The sequence below is a fragment of the Capra hircus genome, chromosome 3, assembly GCF_001704415.2.
Source record: "Capra hircus breed San Clemente chromosome 3, ASM170441v1, whole genome shotgun sequence".
NCBI classification, from domain to species: domain Eukaryota; kingdom Metazoa; phylum Chordata; class Mammalia; order Artiodactyla; family Bovidae; genus Capra; species Capra hircus.
This window is the reverse complement of record NC_030810.1, coordinates 50,612,539-50,633,419: the sequence shown is the minus strand read 5'-3', so window position 1 is coordinate 50,633,419 and position 20,881 is coordinate 50,612,539. Positions and strand designations below refer to the sequence as shown.

General features: G+C 40.9%; 1 protein-coding gene across 1 annotated transcript in view; it reads right to left on the bottom strand.

Moving 5' to 3' along the window:
- Positions 1 to 20,881, bottom strand: part of LOC102170378 (serine/threonine-protein kinase TNNI3K) — a 339,117-nt gene that overhangs the window by 44,891 nt on the left and 273,345 nt on the right. Inside the window, exon 23 of the mRNA XM_005678259.2 lies at positions 17,849 to 18,018. Coding sequence (XP_005678316.1) covers positions 17,849 to 18,018 — 170 coding nt within the window. The remainder of the gene's footprint in view (positions 1 to 17,848; positions 18,019 to 20,881) is intronic.

Sequence of the window (20,881 nt, the reverse complement as noted above, 5' to 3'; positions counted from 1 at the left end):
TGAGTAACATGCCATCGTGTGTATAGACCATGTCTTCTTTACCTAGTCATCGATGGACATTTAGGTTGCTTCCACATGTTGGCTGTTGTGAAATAATGCTGCAATTAACACAGAGGTGCATATACCTTTTTGAATTAGTGCCTTTGTTTTCTTCAGGTAAATACTCAGAAGTGAAAATGCCAAACTGTGTGGTAGTTCTACTCTTAATTTTCTGAAGAACCTCTGTATTATTTTCCATAGTTGTTATTTAGTTGCTAGGTCATGTCCAACTCTTTTGTGACCCCCTGGACTGTAGCCCTCCAGGCTCCTCTGTCCATGGGATTTTGCAGGCAAGAATACTGGAGTGGGTTGCCATTTCCTCCTCCAGGGTATCTTCCTGACTCAGGGATTGAACCCACATCTTCTGCATTTTCCGGTGAATTCTTTACCACTGAGCCACCTGGGAAACCCATAGTGGCTACATAAATCTACATCCCCACCAACAGTATAGCAGGGCTCCCTTCTCTCCACGGCCCCTCCAGTATTTACTGTGTCTGGATTTTGGGATAATAGCCATTCTGACAGGTACCAGGTACTCATTATAGTTTTGATTTGCAATTCTCTAAGAATTAGCTGTGTCCCAGAGATCATTGTATTTCCATTTAAATTTGTCTCCATGTATCTTTTATTTGCTTTTTGATTTATTCAGCGCTGCATTGGTTATTTAGTAGCATACTGTCAAACCTCCATGTGGTATTTTTTGTTTGTTTTCTCTTGTAGTTGATTTCTAGCGTCATATGTTATAGTCAGAAATGATTCCTGATATGATTTCAATCTTAAGCCTACAGAGACTTATTTTGTCCAGCATGAGATCTATCCTTGAGAGTGTTCCAAGTGTACTTGAAAAAGAATGTGTATTCTGATGCATTTAGATGGAATTTGATTTATATATATTAAATCCATCTGGTCTAATATGCTCTTTAAGCCACTATTTCCTTATTCATTTTCTGTTTACAAGTTAGGTGACGGTGAAGCTGCTGGTCTGTAGCCCATACCTTAGCAAGGTCCAGTTCACATGCCTAGGATAGATGAGAATCCTGAAACTCAGGGCAGGAAGGGACTTGCCCATGCCACACGGCTGATTAGTATGAGGGCAGCCCTCTGTCTCACACTGCAGCAGCTCAGCAAGTAGTGGAAAGATCATAAGACTTGGAGTCAGAGTGATCTAGGCTTAATCTTGGCCCTGCTGTTTACTTGTTGCAAAGCCCTGGTAAGATCATTTATGTTTTCTGTGCTCCAGTTTTCTCATTTGTAGAATACTGATAAATAACTCCTAACTTGTAGAAGAGTTGTGATGTGACTGGCATACAAAAAAATGTACAACAGTGTCTGGAACAGTGATCAAAGCACACAATGTGTCTTCTTCTGCTTTTTTGACCAGGTTATCACTGCTATCAGTGCACATGGCTTTATCTCCATCATCTCTCTCTTGGGGCCTAGGCTGCATTAGTATCCAGTGCATGTAGGGGGTCCATTAACACAGGTTGGCTAAAAGATGCCTGATAAGGCCAAAACCAGAGGATTTAAATTTTTTTTTTTTTTTTTTTGCTGTTTCTTCCCTTGTGGCTCAGCTGGTAAAGAATCTGCCTGCAATGTGGGAGACCTGGGTTCGATGTCTGGGTTGGGAAGATCCCTTGGAGAAGGAAAAGGCTACCCACTTCAGTATTCTGGCCTGGAGAATTCCAAGGACTGTATAGTCCATGCAGAGAAGGCAATGGCCCCCCACTCCAGTACTCTTGCCTGGAAAATCCCATGGATGGAGGAGCCTGGTGGGCTGCAGTCCATGGGGTCGCTAAGAGTCGGACACGACTGAGCGACTTCCCTTTCACTTTTCACTTTCATGCATTGGAGAAGGAAATGGCAACCCACTCCAGTGTTCTTGCCTGGAGAATCCCAGGGACAGCAGAGCCTGGTAGGCTGCCATCTATGGGGTCGCACAGAGTCGGATACGACTGAGGCGACTTAGCAGCAGCAGCAGCAGTATAGTCCATGGGGTCTCAAAGAGTCAGACACGATTGAGCAATTTTCACTTTCACTTCACTTTGTGAAACGATTAAGAGGGTAAATATATTCTACTTGTGCATTTTTGGTACATTTTTGCAACTAAGGTCTTTAAAAGAGCTGCTCATTAGAAAAAGCTTAGATAATATCACAAATATTAATGGTAGATATTTTTCATTCCACTTTGGTTAACACAGGAACTTTTTCTTTTCCTAGGTTACGATTTTTTCAGGTTAACTGCTTACCTAAATACTAAGAAAATCTCAATCTCATGGTTTTCAAGGAGATAATAAGAAACAATGACCTGTGAGATGTTTTCTCTAGTGAGAAATTTCCTGTTTCAAATACTGGCAAGCAGAAAGAAGGATATTTTTGCATTATATGAGGGTTAGATTCAGTCCACCTGAAGGTAGGTAAAGGTGGAAGAAGGTAAAGGTAAAAAGAAAAAAAAGACAAACTGAGGAATTAAACCTGTGAAATTGTGCAGTGTCAATGAAAGAGCTGCTTCAGAAATCTATTTAGAAATCACTGCTCTTGTATCTGAATCATTACTGAGATACCAGCATCACCCACTTCTTATTACTGCAAACATAGCAACAGTTGCCATGCTAGCAAGAGATTCGAAGCACAAACACTGGAGTCAGGAGAGAGCAGGGCGGGGCTGGAGCTGGAGTCAGGGCTGCTGAACAGTGCACAGAGCTGCCTGTGCAGATTTAATTAGGCTGGTTTTTCTCTTTGGCCCTTGTGCTGTGCCCTGTCAGACATTTCAGTAGAGCAGCAGCAGTCTCAGAAGCAGCTTTTTCAGGCCAGGTCTTACTATCGGTTGTGCACAAACATCATTGCCAAAGGCAGGATCTGTGTGCTTTGATGAAGGCAAGGATGGGTCTGGGCCCTCCTTTTGTTTATGAATGGAGGAAGAACCAGCGTTCCTCTTCATTTCCAGGAATGAAAAACTCATAAAGCTCTTATCATTAGAAATCAGGCCGTTCATTGTCCCAATATGTCATTTCATCTAATTGAAAACTGAGAAATCTGTCACCATTTATTTAGCAGTTTGCCTCGGGCGAATCTTTACAGGTTCCCTTCCTGTGGCTGGGAATTAGTTAATTAGTATTACAAAGCGCTTGAAGAGGGACATGCACTCTGGCTCGCCCTTTGGGTTACTAGGGAACCCATCTTAAGTTGCTAACTAGCGCTGCTGCAGCAGAGAAAAGAAAATGAGATTACAGCACCAGAGTTGCCGTGGTGCGAGCTACATCTTTCTGTCTTCAGTGCATATGTTGTAACCTACATTGTCACTCCCTCACTCTTTTCGTGCAAATCTTTTATGCTTGACAATAATTCAGGTCCTTAAAGCTTATTTTTTTTAAAAAAATCTTCTATGCCCATTTGACATACGTAGGGCTCTTCTCATATCTTCGCTTTTATCAATTTCCTGTTTTTCATCACTTCCTCTTTGGAATAGAATATTTTGTGATGTTCTTTCTTTTACATTTTTTATGGAGAAAGGCTATTTCAAACTATGGGTGGTTTAAAGTCAAGGAACTGAAGGGAAGGACTGACATTTTTCACGTGTTCCTAACTTTAAAGCTGAATGCCTCTGGTGAAATCTCTAAGCCTCTTCAGCACAGCAGTCAGAAGGCCGGCGGCCTCACCCGTGCTTTGTCAACTGAATGCTGCTGCTGCTGCTAAGTCACTTCAGTCGTGTCCGACTCTGTGCGACCCCATAGACGGCAGCCCGTCAGGCTCCCCCGTCCCTGGGATTCTCCAGGCAAGAACTCTGGAGTGGGTTGCCATTTCCTTCTCCAATGCATGAAAGTGAAAAGTGAAAGTGAAGTCGCTCAGTCGTGTCCGACCCTCAGCGACCCCTAGGTGGCACTAAAGAGCAAGGCAACTAGAACAGAGCTACTAACAACCGCTGTAGGTCCACAGAAGCTGAACGGAAGTTCTTACACTGAGATCGGGCACATTTCAGAACAGACTGTTTCCATTTTTGATCGATGGTAGGATATCAGCAGCAAGAGGTCCAGAGGACACCAGCAATCAATTTAAAGTCTTCCATCTTTCATTTTGTGTGTGTATGTTTTCATCTGGGAATTGTTTTCTTATTTCACTAGTGTTTTCTGGGTGTGGCACCTAGGGCTGTGGTGAAGAGGTTTTCTGTAAATATAAACAGATGGATGTGCTTATTTTTTGACCTTTATGGAAACAGTTTTAACTTCCTGCAAGACCTCTCCGCTTTAATTTTACTCCCTTATTACGTGACATTCAGGGACATAATGAGAAGGTATAACTAGTGTGTTCGCACCCTCCCATCAACGTGCAAAGCTATATATTTCCTCTCTCAACCCCATACCCCCATGACATTAAGAAATTTTCTGCTTTTGTTAATTAGAAAAAAATGTATGGGCAGTTTTGAGCTTAAAAAGAAGGAGATAAAAGGCAACTGACAGGCATCACGGCACGTGCTTAGATTCCAGCTGCCCTCCTTTGGCTTTTATATTTTGCCAGCACAGACCCTTAATGAGCTTGATATCTGACCTTCAGCAAGTGAGTGTCACAAAAATTACACATCCCAGAGGTAATAAGCATCCTGAGGAAAAAACTTGTCTCGCACCTAGATTAGGCAAGCAACTTCTTACTCTAGTCATTATACAATGTAAGCAAGGCCCATAGAATTAAGTCCAATTAGTTAGGCGACTCTTTCTACAAGCTCAGAAGATGCTGGTGAACTGAGATGCTTTGATATACACTAAATTCTTTTGTATAAACAATGTTTAATAAGTAAAAGACAGTTCAGAAAGCCAAAGATGTTATTTTTTATTATTCCCTTAAATTTATAAATCTTGAAATTGATGTGTAGAATCAGCTAAAAGATTCTGGGCCTTCATTGTATTCATGAGTGAAAGAGCAGTATTTCTTTTCATTTCTAGGACTGAAAAACTCATGGAAACCCTCATCCCTGAATAGCTTTTTTGCGGCACAAAATGTCAGCTAAACGATTTTTTTTTCTTTACAGTGAATTCAATTGACTACTGTAATAGAGAATACATATAATGAGAGAAAATGTATGGTTTTTACAAGGTACTTAATTCAATAAACAAGTCATATTGAAGTAGAGTTATCTTCAGAACTGGTCCCTAAATATTTAGAAGGAAGGAGTTTATCTTTTCGTGTGTTCTGATTAGTTTTTGCTGCTTCTAGAAATGTGGCCAGGGAGTCAGGCTGGCTTCCAGAGATGTGACTAAAAAAGATAGAGGGCAGGGTTAGGCCATGGCCTGCTGGTGAATGAGGCAGCAGATGTGGAATTTGTTTGGTTCAGTTTAGCCATGTATCAGTGCAGGCAGCTGATTATAAAGGATTGTTATGAGCAGACATAAGCTGAGATAAAGTGGCTATTATCAGAGGTAGTCAGAGTGAGAAGGGAAATTTTTCCTTCAATCAAAGGCTGTATTGGCCATGGACTGAGAATGTGCTATGTTCCATTGAAGCTGGCAGAGCATCTGAGGGAGGTAGTTCAGTACTCTGGATAGCTCCCTGCTGACCATCCTCAAAGTGCAAACCGGAGGTTAGAAGTTTCTGCTTCTTGAAGATAGTTCAAACATGTTGGCCAAGCAGAGCCTCAGAGACAGCATGATGTAATGGAAACACTACATTACACTATAGACAGACCCAGGTTCAACTATTAATTACCATTTTCTCACTATACAGTTTCATTCAAATTACCTAAATCATTGGAGTCTCAGCTTGTTTTATATGGAAAATGGAAACCAGGAGACCAACTTTATTAAAATAATTCTAAAGATGAAACAGAATAATATTGTGAGACCTGTCATGATTCCACAAGTAGATATTTAGCACCTATCAGACCTTATTCTAAGTACTGGAGACACAGCATCAAAAAGGAGAGAAGTTCATGCTCTCATGATGTTTACATGACAAAATAAAGAGCGAGAATTATCAGAAACAATAAGCTACATACTTATATCTAAAAACTTCATAAATAGAAACAGAAGATATTCAGATACATGATAGAATATAAAATAAGAGTGTGTGAAAAAATAGAAGTGTGCAAAAGAAACGGATTTTCAAAACAATCTAGTCAAATTGAAAAAAGTATACAATTTCTAGGATTGAAGTAGATATTAGAAATGAATTGAATCAGAATTGCAATGAAGAGAGCAGCATGTTAGATCCAGCTACCAAGGGTACTAGATAGATTTGAAGAAGTCACCAGAAAGCAGCACAGAGAAAATAAAGAGTGGAAATATATATTTTAAAAAAGAGTGAGAAATGTGGAAAACAGAGTGAGAAGATCTAAAATACATCTAATTAAAATTCCATAAAGAGAGAATAAGGAGATGGGGTAAAGACATATAAGAGGTGGTGAATGAGAGTTATTCAGAATTTATACAATATATCAATCTTCATATTCTAGATACCTAATAAGTTCAAAGCAAGATGAATTTTAAAAAATCCATACCTATATACAACTTAGTTAAACTGTACAATACCAAAGACAAAAATTCTAACAGCAATTAGAAAGTCCAGATTAAAAATAAAAAAATGATGATTAAGTTCACAGATGATGATATTTTAGCAGCAGCAACAACAAAGGTGTGGAAACACATCTTAAAGGTGCAGGGGAAAATTAATTAAACACCTTAAATCCTATATCTGCTAAAATATCTTTCAGGAGAGAGGAAAAACAAAGGTGTTTTCAGATGTTTACTTCTATTAATAAGAGTCATGTTAAGGGAATTTTTAAAGATGTGTTGGAGAAAAAGGAAAATTATCTAGGAAGATGATGTAAAATGTAAGCATAATGAATAGTGAAAGAGTATATATAGGCAAATCTAAATAAACCATAGCTGTGTAAAAACCAAAATAATACTTAGACTGTGGAATCAGAAAAACCAGGATGAAAATAAAACAATGGACAGAAATATATAATTCAAGGGGGAATGAATGAGACTAAAATTCTCTAAGATCTCTCTTTTGTTTGAGAGTAGAAAAAATAAATCAACATAAAATTTATTAAATTTAATATGCTTAAGTTTCTAGGATACCCTTAAGGAATAGAAAACCACTGTGTCTATGCAAATAATCCAAAGGAAAACAAGAACAGAATACAGTGAGGAAAAAAACCTAGAGAGAATAAAATAATATGGTAGCAATGAATTCAAATTATTTCAGCAAAAACAATGAATTAATATGGCAAAAAGTATAAGAACCTCACAGAGAAGATTATAAAACCTAACTAAAAGATATTAAGGAATATCTAAATAAATGCAAAAACATCATGTTCAGGGCAATGGAGACTCAATATCATAAAGATGTAATATCTTCCCAAATTGATCTACAGATTTAAAATACTTATAATTAAAAGCTTATGATTTTGAGAAAAATGCAAGCTGATTATAAAATTTATATGGAAGAGAAAAAGTCAAGAATAATCCAGAATAGTCAAGATGGGATGTACCTTATCAGATATCAAGAATTTAATAATGCTATTGTAATTAAAATTGTATATAACTGACACAGGGATAAACAAATGTCCCCATGGGAAAGAACAGACAAACTGAAAACAGATCTATCTAAATATAGATCCTTGATATGTGAAAGAACCATTATTACAGGTCATTGGGAAAAAGACGATTATTCTTTTCAAAAAAGAGGAAAAGAAAGTTCATGATCATCATTTCACATTTGTTCATCCTGTTGTTCTTACCTGAACTATATTCCCATCATTTCTCTCGTCAGTGAAACCTTTCTCCACTACCTCAACTCAAAGCAATCTCCCCTTTTTAAACACAATGGGAATAAAAGTGTTAATCCCTTTCAATGACCTCTTTATTCTGGGGGACTTTCTAAAGCATTGTAGGAAATTCAACACTTGCCCTGCCCACTAAACATCAGTAGCACCTCCCTAAAGTGAAAGTGAAGTCGCTCAGTCCTGTCCCACTCTTTGCGACCCCAAGGGGTGTAGCCTACCAGGCTCCTCCGTCCGTGGGATTCTCCAGGCAAGAGTCCTGGAGTGGGTTTGCTGTTTCCTTCACCAGGATATCTTCCCAACCCAGGGATCGAACCTGGGTCTCCCGAATTGCGAGCAGACACCTTACCATCTGAGCCACCGGGGAAGACTCAGTACCTCCCTCACTTCAGTCGCTCAGTCGTGTCCGACTCTGCGACCCCATGAATCGCAGCACGCCAGGCCTCCCTGTTCATCACCATCTCCTGGAGTTCACTCAGACTCACGTCCATCGAGTCAGTGATGCCATCCAGCCATCTCATCCTCTGTCGTCCCCTTCTCCTCCTGCCCCCAACCCCTCCCAGCATCAGAGTCTTTTCCAATCAGTCAACTCTTCGCATGAGGTGGCCAAAGTACTGGAGTTTCAGCTTTAGCATCAGTCCTTCCTGAGAAATCCCAGGGCTGATCTCCTTCAGAATGGACTGGTTGGATCTCCTTGCAGTCCAAGGGACTCTCAAGAGTCTTCTCCAACACCACACTTCAAAAGCATCAATTCTTTGGCGCTCAGCCTTCTTCACAGTCCAACTCTCACATCCATACATGACCACAGGAAAAACCATAGCCTTGACTAGATGGACCTTATTTGGGAAAGTACTGTCTCTGCTTTTGAATATGCTATCTAGGTTGGTCATAACTTTTCTTCCAATGAGTAAGTGTCTTTTAATTTCATGGCTGCTGTCACCATCTGCAGTGATTTTGGAGCCCCCCAAAATAAAGTCTGACACTGTTTCCACTGTTTCCCCATCTATTTCCCATGAAGTGATGGGACCGGATGCCATGATCTTCATTTTCTGAATGTTGGGCTTTAAGTCAACTTTTTCACTCTCCTCTTTCACTTTCATCAAGAGGTTTTTTATCTCCTCTTCACTTTCTGCCATAAGGGTGATATCATCTGCATATCTGAGGTGATTGATATTTCTCCTGGCAATCTTGATTCCAGCTTGTGTTTCTTCCAGTCCAGCGTTTCTCATGATGTACTCTGCATAGAAGTTAAATAAGCAGGGTGACAATATACAGCCTTGACGCACTCCTTTTCCTATTTGGAACCAGTCTGTTGTTCCATGTCCAGTTCCAACTGTTGCTTTCTGAACTGCATACAGATTTCTCAAGAGGCAGCTTAGGTGGTCTGGTATTCCCATCTCTTTCAGAATTGTCCACAGTTGACTGTGATCCACACAGTCAAAGGCTTTGGCATAGTCAATAAAGCAGAAACAGATCTTTTTCTGGAACTCTCTTGCTTTTTCCATGATCCAGAGGATGTTGGCAATTTGATCTCTGGTTCCTCTGTCTTTTCTAAAGCCAGCTTGAACATCAGGGAGTCCATGGTTCATGTATTGCTGAAGCCTGGCTTGGAGAATTTTGAGCATTACTTTACTAGCATGTGAGATGAGTGCAATTGTGCAGTAGTTTGAGCATTCTTTGGCATTACCTTTCTTTGGGATTGGAATGAAAACTGAGCTTTTCCAGTCCTGTGGCCACTGCTGAGTTTTCCAAATTTGCTGGCATATTGAGTGCACCACTTTCACAGCATCATCTTTCAGGATTTGAAACAGCTCAACTGGAATTCCATCACCTCCACTGGCTTTGTTTGTAGTGATGCTTTCCAAGGCCCACCTGACTTCACTTTCCCAGATGTCTGGCTCTAGACTAGTGATCACATCATCATGATTATCTGGGTCGTGAAGATCTTTTTTGTACAGTTCTTCTGTGTATTCTTGCCACCTCTTCTCAATATCTTCTGCTTCTGTTAGGTCCAGACCATTTCTGTCCTTTATCGAGCCCATCTTTGCATGAAATGTTCCCTTGGTATCTCTAATTTTCCTGAAAAGATCTCTAGTCTTTCCCATTCTGTTGTTTTCCTTGATTTCTTTGCATTGATCACTGAAGAAGGCTTTCTTATCTCTTCTTGCTGTTCTTTGGAACTCTGCATTCAGATGCTTATATCTTTCCTTTTCTCCTTTGCTTTTTGCCTCTCTTCTTTTTACAGCTATTTGTAGGGCCTCCCCAGACAGCCATTTCGTCCGAGGTCAGGGGTGGCCGGGAGAAGCCACCTTGCACCCGAGGCCAAGGGCGGTGACCCTGAGGAGCCACCCCGAGCCCGAGGCCAAGGGCGGCAGCTGGAGGGAGACACCTCATGCCTGAGGCCAGGGACGGTGACCCTGAGGAGCCACCCCGAGCCTGAGGCCAGGGCCTGAGGCCAGGAGGAGCATCCGGAGGAGCAGTGGGCCTAGAGGAGGGCCTAGAGGACCCACGTTGAAGGTCAGGAATGGCGGCAGTAAGGAGATACCCCTCGTCCAAGGTAAGGAGCAGCGGCTGTGCTTTGCTGGAGCAGCCGTGAAGAGATACCCCACGCCCAGGGTAAGAGAAACCCAAGTAAGATGGTAGGTGTTGCAAGAGGACATCAGAGGGCAGACGCACTGAAACCATACTCACAGAAACCTAGTCAATCTAATCACACTAGGACCACAGCCTTGTCTAACTCAATGAAACCAACCTGTGGGGCAACCCAAGATGGGTGGGTCATGGTGGAGAGGTCTGACAGAGCCTGGTCCACTGGAGAAGGGAATGGCAAGCCGCTTCAGTATTCTTGCCTTGAGAACCCCATGAACAGTGTGAAAAGGCAAAATGATAGGATACCGAAAGAGGAACTCCCCAGGTCGGTAGGTGCCCAATATGCTACTGGAGATCAGTGGAGAAATAACTCCAGAAAGAATGAAGGGATGGAGACAAAGCAAAACCAATACCCAGTTGTGGATGTGAATGGTAATAGAAGCAAGATCCGATGCTATAAAGAGCAATATTGCATAGGAACCTGGAATGTCAGGTCCATGAATCAAAGCAAATTGGAAGTGGTCAAACAGGAGATGGCAAGAGTGAACGTTGACATTCTAGGAATCAGCGAACTAAAACGGACTGGAATGGGTGAATTTAACTCAGATGACCATTACATCTACTACTGTGGGCAGGAATCCCTCAGAAGAAATGGAGTAGCCATCATGGTCAACAGAAGAGTCCAAAATGCAGTACTTGGATGCAATCTCAAAAACAACAGAATGATCTCTGTTTGTCTCCAAGACAAACCATTCAATATCACAGTTATCCAAGTCTATGCCCCAACCAGGAGCGCTGAAGAAGCTGAAGTTTAACGGTTTTATGAAGACCTACAAGATCTTTTAGAACTAACACCCCCAAAAGATATCCTTTTCATTATAGGGGACTGGAATGCAAAAGTAGGAAGTCAAGAATCACCTGAAGTAACAGACAAATTTGGCCTTGGAATGTGGAATGAAGCAGGGCAAAGACTAATAGAGTTTTGCTAAGAAAATGCACTGGTCATAGCAAACACCCTCTTCGAACAACACAAGAGAAGACTCTACACATGGACATCACCAGATGGTCAACACCGAAATCAGATTGATTATATTCTTTGCAGCCAAAGATGGAGAAGCTCTATACAGTCAATGAAAACAAGACCAGGAGCTGACTGTGGCTCAGATCATGAACTCCTTATTTCCAAATTCAGACTTAAATTGAAGAAAGCAGGGAAAACCGCTAGACCATTCAGGAATGACCTCAATAAATCCCTTATGATTATACAGTGGAAGTGAGAAATAGATTTAAGGGCCTGGATCTGATAGATAGAGTGCCTGATGAACTGTGAAATGAGGTTCCTGACATTGTATAGGAGACAGAGAGATCAAGACCATCCCCATGGAAATGAAAAACAGTACCTCCCTAGTCACTGGGAAATACAAAAAATACCAAAACACACAAAAACACTTCCCATAGTTCCCAAAACTCTAGACTATTTTTTGGGAAGTGATGGGATCATTGTCTAGAACCACTGGAACATCTGATGTTCAGGGAAAGGTAGAACTGAAAGTGTGTCTCACTGGTTGTTTTGGACTCTGGATTCAGGGTGACATGACTTCACTTAATTTTAGAGGCCATGTGGAATTGTTGGTGGTTGTAAAGTAGGGTAGTGATAAAACAGGAGGTCTACAGAAGGAGGATTGTGCTGGCAGTAGAAGGTTGAGTAGATTAGGGGCTGGGGAAGCTGGGATGGGAGTGAGAGAAATTAGAGACATGCATGACAAAGGAAACCCAAGTTTGGACAAAGGGACTGGGGGCTAATGTTTTGTGTGTGTGTGTGTGTGAGAGAGAGAGAGAGAGAGGAAGAGAGAGAGAGTTTAGAAAGAGAAAGTATTGGAACCATGGGTTGAAATGATTGTCATGAGCTGGCAGGAGAAAGAAATGGGGATGAAGAAGGGATTGAAAGAAAATGAACATTTAAGGAGCTTGACGGAAAATTTCAGTACAAAAAAGCATGTAGAAGCGGTGGTAGACTAAAAAGGGGGGTATTTGCCCTTCGGTAGTGAGGAAGAGACACCAACCATGGCTGTTACTGGATAAACATCTTGCTCCACAGCGGTGAGTGGACATGAGCCCTTCACTACTTCTTTCTTTCATTCCTCTGAGGTTTCGTGGTGCTATCATCTTATACAATTGCTGCATTCTGGAAAAACTGTGTAAATTAAAAATTTATACCTTATATTCAACTTTTATAAATTGAATTGCATTCTAAGTGCACTAGGCAAGCTGTCTATTTAAAGGAATCCTCTGATGGACCCTTTTGTAACGTGAAAAATTAATTCCAAATGAATCTGTTTCACAGTTCCAATCTCTGTATCTCTGCTTTTCTTCTCCTGGACAGCTAACTAGGTCATAGCATTCTATTCTCAGAGCCCAGCCCCACACAAACACTAATTGGTTTTCACATCTGAAAGGTTGTGTATCACTTTGTCATTTCTAAATTTACATGATGCGATCCATGTACAAGATGGGAGATTTCATACCCTGTGGGAGGAGCAAGTGCCACATGCTTAGTTTTCCAAATATATCGAGAGACACAAAATATTTTAAAAGAGGCAGAACTTTAGGAGTGCCTTCTTTAAACTCAGATTTCATCAGTTTGGGGTTTCTTTGGGAATTAATGAATGCTTATTACCCGTGGAGAAAATATCTGACATAGTTTCCCACCTTGATGCTTATTTTACAATGGAAGATAATAATTAAAAACAAATGTGGAAACAAACAAAAACCAAAACCCCCACCTAATCAAAAATTACAAAACTATAGACTGTAAACTTTATAACCCCAAAATCGAAAAAAAAATAAATGCACCATTTAAAATATATTGTTGAGGGCTCTGGAACCCAAAATTGGGAATGTACATTAGTCAGCATACAGGTCAAACCTTATTGATACTTCAGAAAAAAATTATGCTGGACTAAAAATCATACCTTGTGTGACTGTAATGAATTAGTTAGGCTGTCTCTTAGATCAGAGGTTGATAGAACCTTGCAAGGACTTTTGGGAGAGACCACACAGGCATGTAGGCTTTACTGGTGGCTCAGCAGTGAAGAATCCTCACCCGTAATGCAGGAACTACAGGAAACTCAAGTTCGATCCCTGGGTGGGAAAGATCTCCTGGAGGAGGGCATGGTAACACACTCAAGTGTTCTTGCCTGGAGACCCTCCCATGGACAGAGGAACCTGGCGGGCTACAGTCCATGGGGTCACAAAGAGTCGGACACACCTGAAGCAACTATGCGCACACACAGACGCTTGCCTTCAGAACAGTCTCCTTTGGTAACAGCTGCTGTTTCACCTTGGCTCTCAGGTTCCTCTTTCATTTATCCTATCAGTTGCATCAGAGTGACTGGCAGGTTAGATTGTAGCATTCTCTTCCAGCGTGTTCCTCATGCTTGGATGTATATTGTACTCAACTGGGAGACTTTAAAAGCTTCCGATGTCTGGGTGACATCGCCATGGATTTTGGTTTAATTGGTCCTGGGCGCTGGTACTCGTCAGAATTCCCCCAGGTGATTCTAAGGTGCAGCCAAAGAGCCACAGAATTCCAGGCTGCTAAATTCATGGCTCTGCGGGATCCTTGGGCTCTTGGACTTTAAGAACCTATTGATCTCTGGTCTCATGTGCTCTGTCTTTCATATACACATGCTGAAAAGACAGGCTTGGGAAGAGTAGTTGAATTCTTTCCCTGACCAACTTCCAGGAGGCACTGGAAGAAGTTCAGCAAATATAAGTATTGGCAAAATACATCAAACTTCTGAAAAGTGACACCTCTTGTGCCAGAGAAATTCGGAAAGCATAGGAGCATCCTGGGTGAGAATTCCAATTCTGCTTCCTTAAACTTAGTAAAATTACTTACCCTTTCTCAGCCTCAGTTTCCTTATCTATAAAATTGGAATACCTCCTTTCTAAGGTTTACTTAAATGACTATTCAAAGTGTCTAAAATATTGCTTAGCATGCCATAGAAGTGCATAGTTACAGCTGTTTAAACAGAAAGAATACAGAAGATAATTAAAGCTTATCCACTGACTATGCTCCAAAATAATAATAATTAAAAATTATTGAGCCAATTTATTCAATTATTTATCCATGGAACGAATATTTATTACATACTGACTTCATTCCAATCATACTGCTGGCTACTAGGGACACAGATATGAATTAAACAGACATGATTCCTATCTTGGTACATCTTACAACTCAGCTAAGTGCTTTATTTCTGGAGGTGATTTCAAGTAGCCCAAAGCCTGAGCTTTCTAGAGGGGTGGTATGACTACAAACTGACCTTCACCATACCCTCACAGCAAATATTCAGAGTGTACTGGGCCGTTAAGAAATTTGTACCAAACAGACAGACAAGCACTTTATCAGGGTTTCATAACTGTCTTGAAGGGCCAGGGAGGTATAAAATCCCTTATGAGAATATCAAAGGGAGCATCTCAGAACACCTGATGATTTGTGCCCACTGTTTGGGCAGTTTGGGGAGTAGCGGTGTACCTTCTGGTACCTTCTGGGTTCTCCTAGGCCAGAGAAGCTGTGTTCCCTCCACCCTCAGCTCACCCAGTTGGGTGTGCTGCTGTGCCTTCCGTCCACACAGTCATCTGTGTGTTGTAAGTTGTGACTTTCCTACATTATGGGAAGTTGCATCTTTCGTTTGGATCTGTTAGCATTTTTTTCAGCCAATAACTTTCTCTTTTGACAATACTGCCTCTCCCAATCACAGTCCTAACAGCTGGTATTATTATCTGTGTATTACATATAAGGGGCTTCCCAGGTTGCCCTGTGGTAAAGAATCTGTCTGTCAAGCAAGAGATGGGGTTTGATCCCTGGGTTGGGAAGATCCTCTGGAGAAAGAACCTCAATTCACTCCAGTATTTTTGCCTGGAGAATCCCATAGACAGAGAAGCCTGTGGGCTACAGTCCAAGGGGTCACAAAGAGTTGGACAGGACTTCATGACTAAACTGCCACTCACCATTAGGTGTAAGACTTAGGTAACTTGCCCAAGGTCACTTACCTGAGTTGTTAAGAGGAAAGCCAAGACTGAACCTCAGATCTGTCTAACCCAAGAGCTCATTGTTTTAACCTCTGCCTCACTGAACAAATATCAGGTGAGCACGCTTTAGAAATACCAAAATCTGGCTCTTCAGAGAATTAATTTTAAAACCACAAGTAAAGAAAAAGGAGAGCAGCTAGAACTAGAAGATGATGCTGGGACTCAACCTAATCTAATATTGGCCTATGAGCTCCTTATGAAATGATGTGAGACTGGAATCCAATAAAGAATTGTGTCCAGTTTGCCTTGTTATCAATCAGACCTCCTGATACTTAATTTCATGACATTCCATAGATTAAAGTCTAAATGATTCAGGTTCCCACCTCTTCAGAGCTGTAGCTACAACCCTTTTGTCAAACCAGGAATGTAATAACTATGGCTAAAAAGGCAATAGTAGCAATTTGTAGAGGGTACAGGACCCTTGCTAAAACTAGATAATTTTTCTCCACCTTTAGGATAAAAATTTTGACAGAATGTGTGGATGTGCATATGTGTGTTGAAGTGCACGTGTGTAATGGCTTATGTGCAAATGCTCTTGGGTGCGTGTAGTCAGACAGAGATTTTAAGCTAGCCTTTTCTGATTCTCCACAGGTTGCAGTATACACTTTGAAAGGTATCTATCCAGCTCACTATAACTGCTTTTATTGGTCCCTATCCCAATCAGGTCATTGTCAACCATGTTTACAGAGTGAAATATGACCCCATCCCCATTCCAACCACATTTGTTTAGACTAGAAGTGGTCATATGGCCCAAAGGGACCAATCATGTTTTCTCTCATGGCTGACTGTACTTATCATTCTGCTTTTTGTGTTTATACCCTTTGCATATGACTTTGTAGGACCTCCCACTAGAGGGTGAGTATATTTTCTCTCCCTGTCAATGTCAGACTCAGCCCTGTGACTTGCCCAAGGAATGCCAGAGGATACAGGAGACTGTCTAGTGGGGACTGGGCCATGTAAATGGCAGCTTGTTGTGGAAGAAGGCTGAACTCACTTTTCCTCTTTTTCTGACTTGCCCTTTTTGCTTAAACTTATTTGTGGCTTTTTTCTTTCATGGAGGTGGAGTTCACATAACATGAAATTAGCCACTTTAAAGTGAACAAGTCAGGGGCATTTAGAACATTCACAGTATTTTGCAACCACCACCTCTATCTAATTCCAAAATAGTTTGATTGTCCCCAAATAGAAACCTGCATCCAAGAAGCAGTGTTTCCTGATTTTCCCCTTCTCTACCCAGATCTTGGCAACCACCAATATTTTCATTTCTATGGATTTACCTATTGCTCTTGACTGAATTGTGTCCCCCTCCCTCCAATTTCATATGTTGAAGCCCTAACGCCTCATGTGACTGTATTTGAAATAGGACCTTTACAGAGATGAGTAGGGTGAAATGAAGTCAAAAGAATGAAGCCTTAATCTGACAGAACTGTTGCCCTTATAAAAAGATAAGACTCCAGAGCTCTCTCTGCCACATGAGGGTGAGGTAAGAAGGCGACCATCTGTAAGCTAGGAAAATGGCCAACTCTAAGTCCCATTGGAACCCAACCATGCTGGTACCCTTGTCTTAGATTTCTAGCCTCCATAGTAAGAAAATAAATTTCTGCTGTTTAAACCATCCAATCTATGGTATCTTGCTATAGCCTCCTAAATACACTTTACTTTGGGTATTCATATAAATACAGTCATACAATATAGGATCTTTGTCCCTTCCCTTTATTTAGCATGTTTTCAGAGTTCCTCCATGCTGCAGTATGCATCACTGCATCATTCTTGTCAAGACTGAGTAATGTTCTAGTGTATGGATACCACTTTTTAAAATCTATTCTTCTGTGGAAGGATATTTGTGTTAGTTTTTTTTTTTTTTTTCTTTTGGCTATTGCGAATAGTGCTGCTATAAACATTTGAGTACAGATATTTGTTTGAGTATTTGTTTTCAATTCTTTTGTGACTATATCTAAGGGTGGAATTGCTGGGTTATACGGTAATTCTCAGAACACTGAAATTTTGGTGCTCAGGTTTTCAGACCTATTTCCTGATTCCCACACAGAAATTCTTCCTTGAATTCCATAAGAAACTCTCAGAATACTTTCAGCAAATTCCTTGTGCTGCTGTAGCTAGACAATTCTTGCTTCAGCAATGAATCAAAGCTTAGAGAACCTAAACTAATAGACAACAAAATTTCTACATTTTGGTCAAAATATTAGAAGAAAACAGGCTCAAAACTCCCCTTTTGAAGTCTGCCACAGGGGTGGTAAATCCCCTGCAGATATTAATCAAGTCAGGTGACTATGTTGGGAAGACCCTGGAAACTGACTTGACAGTGTAACTGTTTCTTAGATTACCACGTACCTTTGAGACCAGGCAGCATAGGACCTTGCATTTAGAGCATATTCCAGTTCAAAACGACTTCGTAGAGCTGCCACATGGCTCCGGCCAGGCCCTCCGCGGTTCGCCAGACAATCAGAAGAAGAGGAAGGTGAGAGAGACCCGCTGCTGTTGCTTGAAGCAGGAGACATCAGCTGAATGAAGGAGGGGCCATTTCAATCATTTAATAAATCCAACAGGCTTAAAGGCATAGTATTATAAAATGTAGATTTATTTTAGCTTTCTATTCTAGGATTTTTCATATTTTAATTTCTATTCAGCTCAGCTTGCTTCAGGCCTTTCCTTTCAGCTTCTGATGGCAACATGTGACTAGCTTAATTTACTTTTTTTGGCCCAGTTATATGCTGAGAACTGACCCATAAAACTTATGCTTTTCTTTCTCAAAATACAGTAGGCTCAAGTAAGATTCATAAAACAGAAGATTATTATTTAATGGTTAAAAGATTCTCTACATTTTCACTATAGTGATAAGATTCGTGGCAGAGTTCCTTAAAATTGGAACTTATGATTATTCCCTTTTTATATGAAATGATTCCCTTTACATGAACTGAATTTACATACTTTTCCAAAGATACATCCATTTCATAAAATGAAGGATGCTTTAATGTCCAGCAAGGATGAGGACTAAATCGAGTTACTGTAGAGAGTTTTTTTAAAATAATTACACATAGCTAAGTGAACCAACCATGAACTTTCAGATGTTCAAAGTGGTTTTAGAAAAGGCAGAGGAACCAGAGGTCAAATTGCCAACATCCGGTGGATCACCAAAAAAACAAAAGAGTTTCAGAAAAATATCTTTTTCTGCTTTGTTGACTATGCCAAAGCCTTTGACTGTGTGGATCTGGATCACAACAAACTGTGGAAAATTCTGAAAGAGATGGGAATACCAGACCACCTGACCTGCCTCTTGAGAAACCTATATGCAGGTCAGGAAGCAACAGTTAGAACTGGACATGGAACAACACACTGGTTCCAAATAGGAAAAGGAGTACATCAAGGCTGTATATTGTCACCCTACTTATTTAACTTATATGCAGAGTAGTACATCATGAGAAACGCTGGGCTGGAAGAAGCACAAGCTGGAATCAAGATTGCCGGGAGAAATATCAGTCACCTCAGATATGCAGATGACACCACCCTTATGGCAGAAAGTGAAGAGGAACTAAAAAGCCTCTTGATAAAAGTGAAAGTGGAGAGTGAAAAAGTTGGCTTGAAGCTCAACATTCAGAAAACGAAGATTATGGCATCTGGTCCCATCACATCATGGGAATTAGATGGGGAAACAGTGGAAACAGTGTCAGACTTTTTTTTTTGGGGGGGGGGCTCCAAAATCACTGCAGATGGTGATTGCAGCCATGAAATTAAAAGATGCTTATTCCTTGGAAGGAAAGTTATGACTGACCTAGATAGCACATTAAAAAGCAGAGGTATTACTTCGCAAACAAAGGTCCGTCTAGTCAAGGCTATGGTTTATCCAGTAGTCATGTATCGAGGTGAGAGTTGTATTGTGAAAAAAGCTGAGTGCTGAAGAATTGATGCTTTTGAATTGTGGTGTTGGAGAAGGCTCTTGAGAATCCCTTGGACTGCAAGGAGATCCAACCAGTCCATCCTAAAGGAGATCAGCCCTGGGTGTTCATTGGAAGGACTGATGCTGAGGCTGAAACTCCAGTACTTTGGCCACCTCATGTGAAGAGTTGACTCGTTGGAAAAGACCCTGATCCTGGGAGGGATTGGGGGCAGGAGGAGAAGGGGATGACAGAGGATGAGATGGCTGGATGGCATCACTGACTCAATGCACATGAGTTTGGGTGAACTCCGGGAGTTGGTGATGGACAGGGAGGCCTGGAGTGCTGTGATTCATGGAGTCGCAAACAGTCGGACACAACTGAGTGACTGAACTGAACTGAAGTACAGAAGAGTGTGAGGAAAGAAAATGAGAAAGAGAAAACAAAAAATAAGATAACAGTTTTCTTGAATTTTTTTATAAGCTTGCTGTTTATGCACCCTGTGGTTGTGATTTAGTCGCGAAGTCATGTCCAATTCTTGCGACCCCCTGGACTGTAGCCCACCAGGCTCCTCGATCCATGAGATTTTCCAGGCAGGAATACTGGAGTGGGTTGCCATTTCCTTCTCTAGGGCAACTTCCTGATCTAGGGATTGAACCCAGGTCTCCTGCCCTGCTGCAGATCCTTTACCAACAGCACTATCAGAGAAGAACATTAATTCTTTGATATAATAATTTCATGAGACAGTAGATTTTTATTTAAAAAATAATATATGTAAATTTTGGGCTTTTCAAGTAGACAAGACATTTCTCAGTAAAGAATCATGCAATGTTGAAATGAACCTTCAGACTTTCCAATGATTCAATCTCATCCTTTTCATCCTTACCGCAGTCTGATGGGGATCCATTCATTTATCTTAGGATGGCTCTGACCATTTGAAAGTTTCTTCCTCATAATTAACCACATCTACTACTGGACTTCATTTCCATCTGTTGGCCCACAGAGAACTAGGCCAATCCCTTTCCTATATGATAGTTCTTCAGATGTTTATAAACAGCTGTTGACTCATCCTAATTTTGCCTTCTCCAGGATAAGCATCCTTGATTCCTCTAATAGGTTGTCGATCCATTCACCATTCTGATTTCTATTCCTTAAAATTTGTGTTCCAGTTTTAATAATCCATTTATAAGAATATGTGCTCAGTGACTCAGCTATGTCCAACTATTTGGACACCATGGATTGTAGCATGCCAGGCTCCTCCGTCCATGGCATTATCCCAGCAAGAATACTGGAGTGGGTTGCCATTTCCCCCTCCACCATAAGGATATATGTTGGGTACTATTTTGTTTGGCCATCTCAGAAGAGAGAGGAATGATCACATTCTTTATTCTGATGTAAGGCAGATATTTCATATTCTAACTCCCCCAAAGTTTATCCACCAATCTTCACGGTGCTCCAAACCATTATCTCCATTGTTTGATTCTTCTACTGT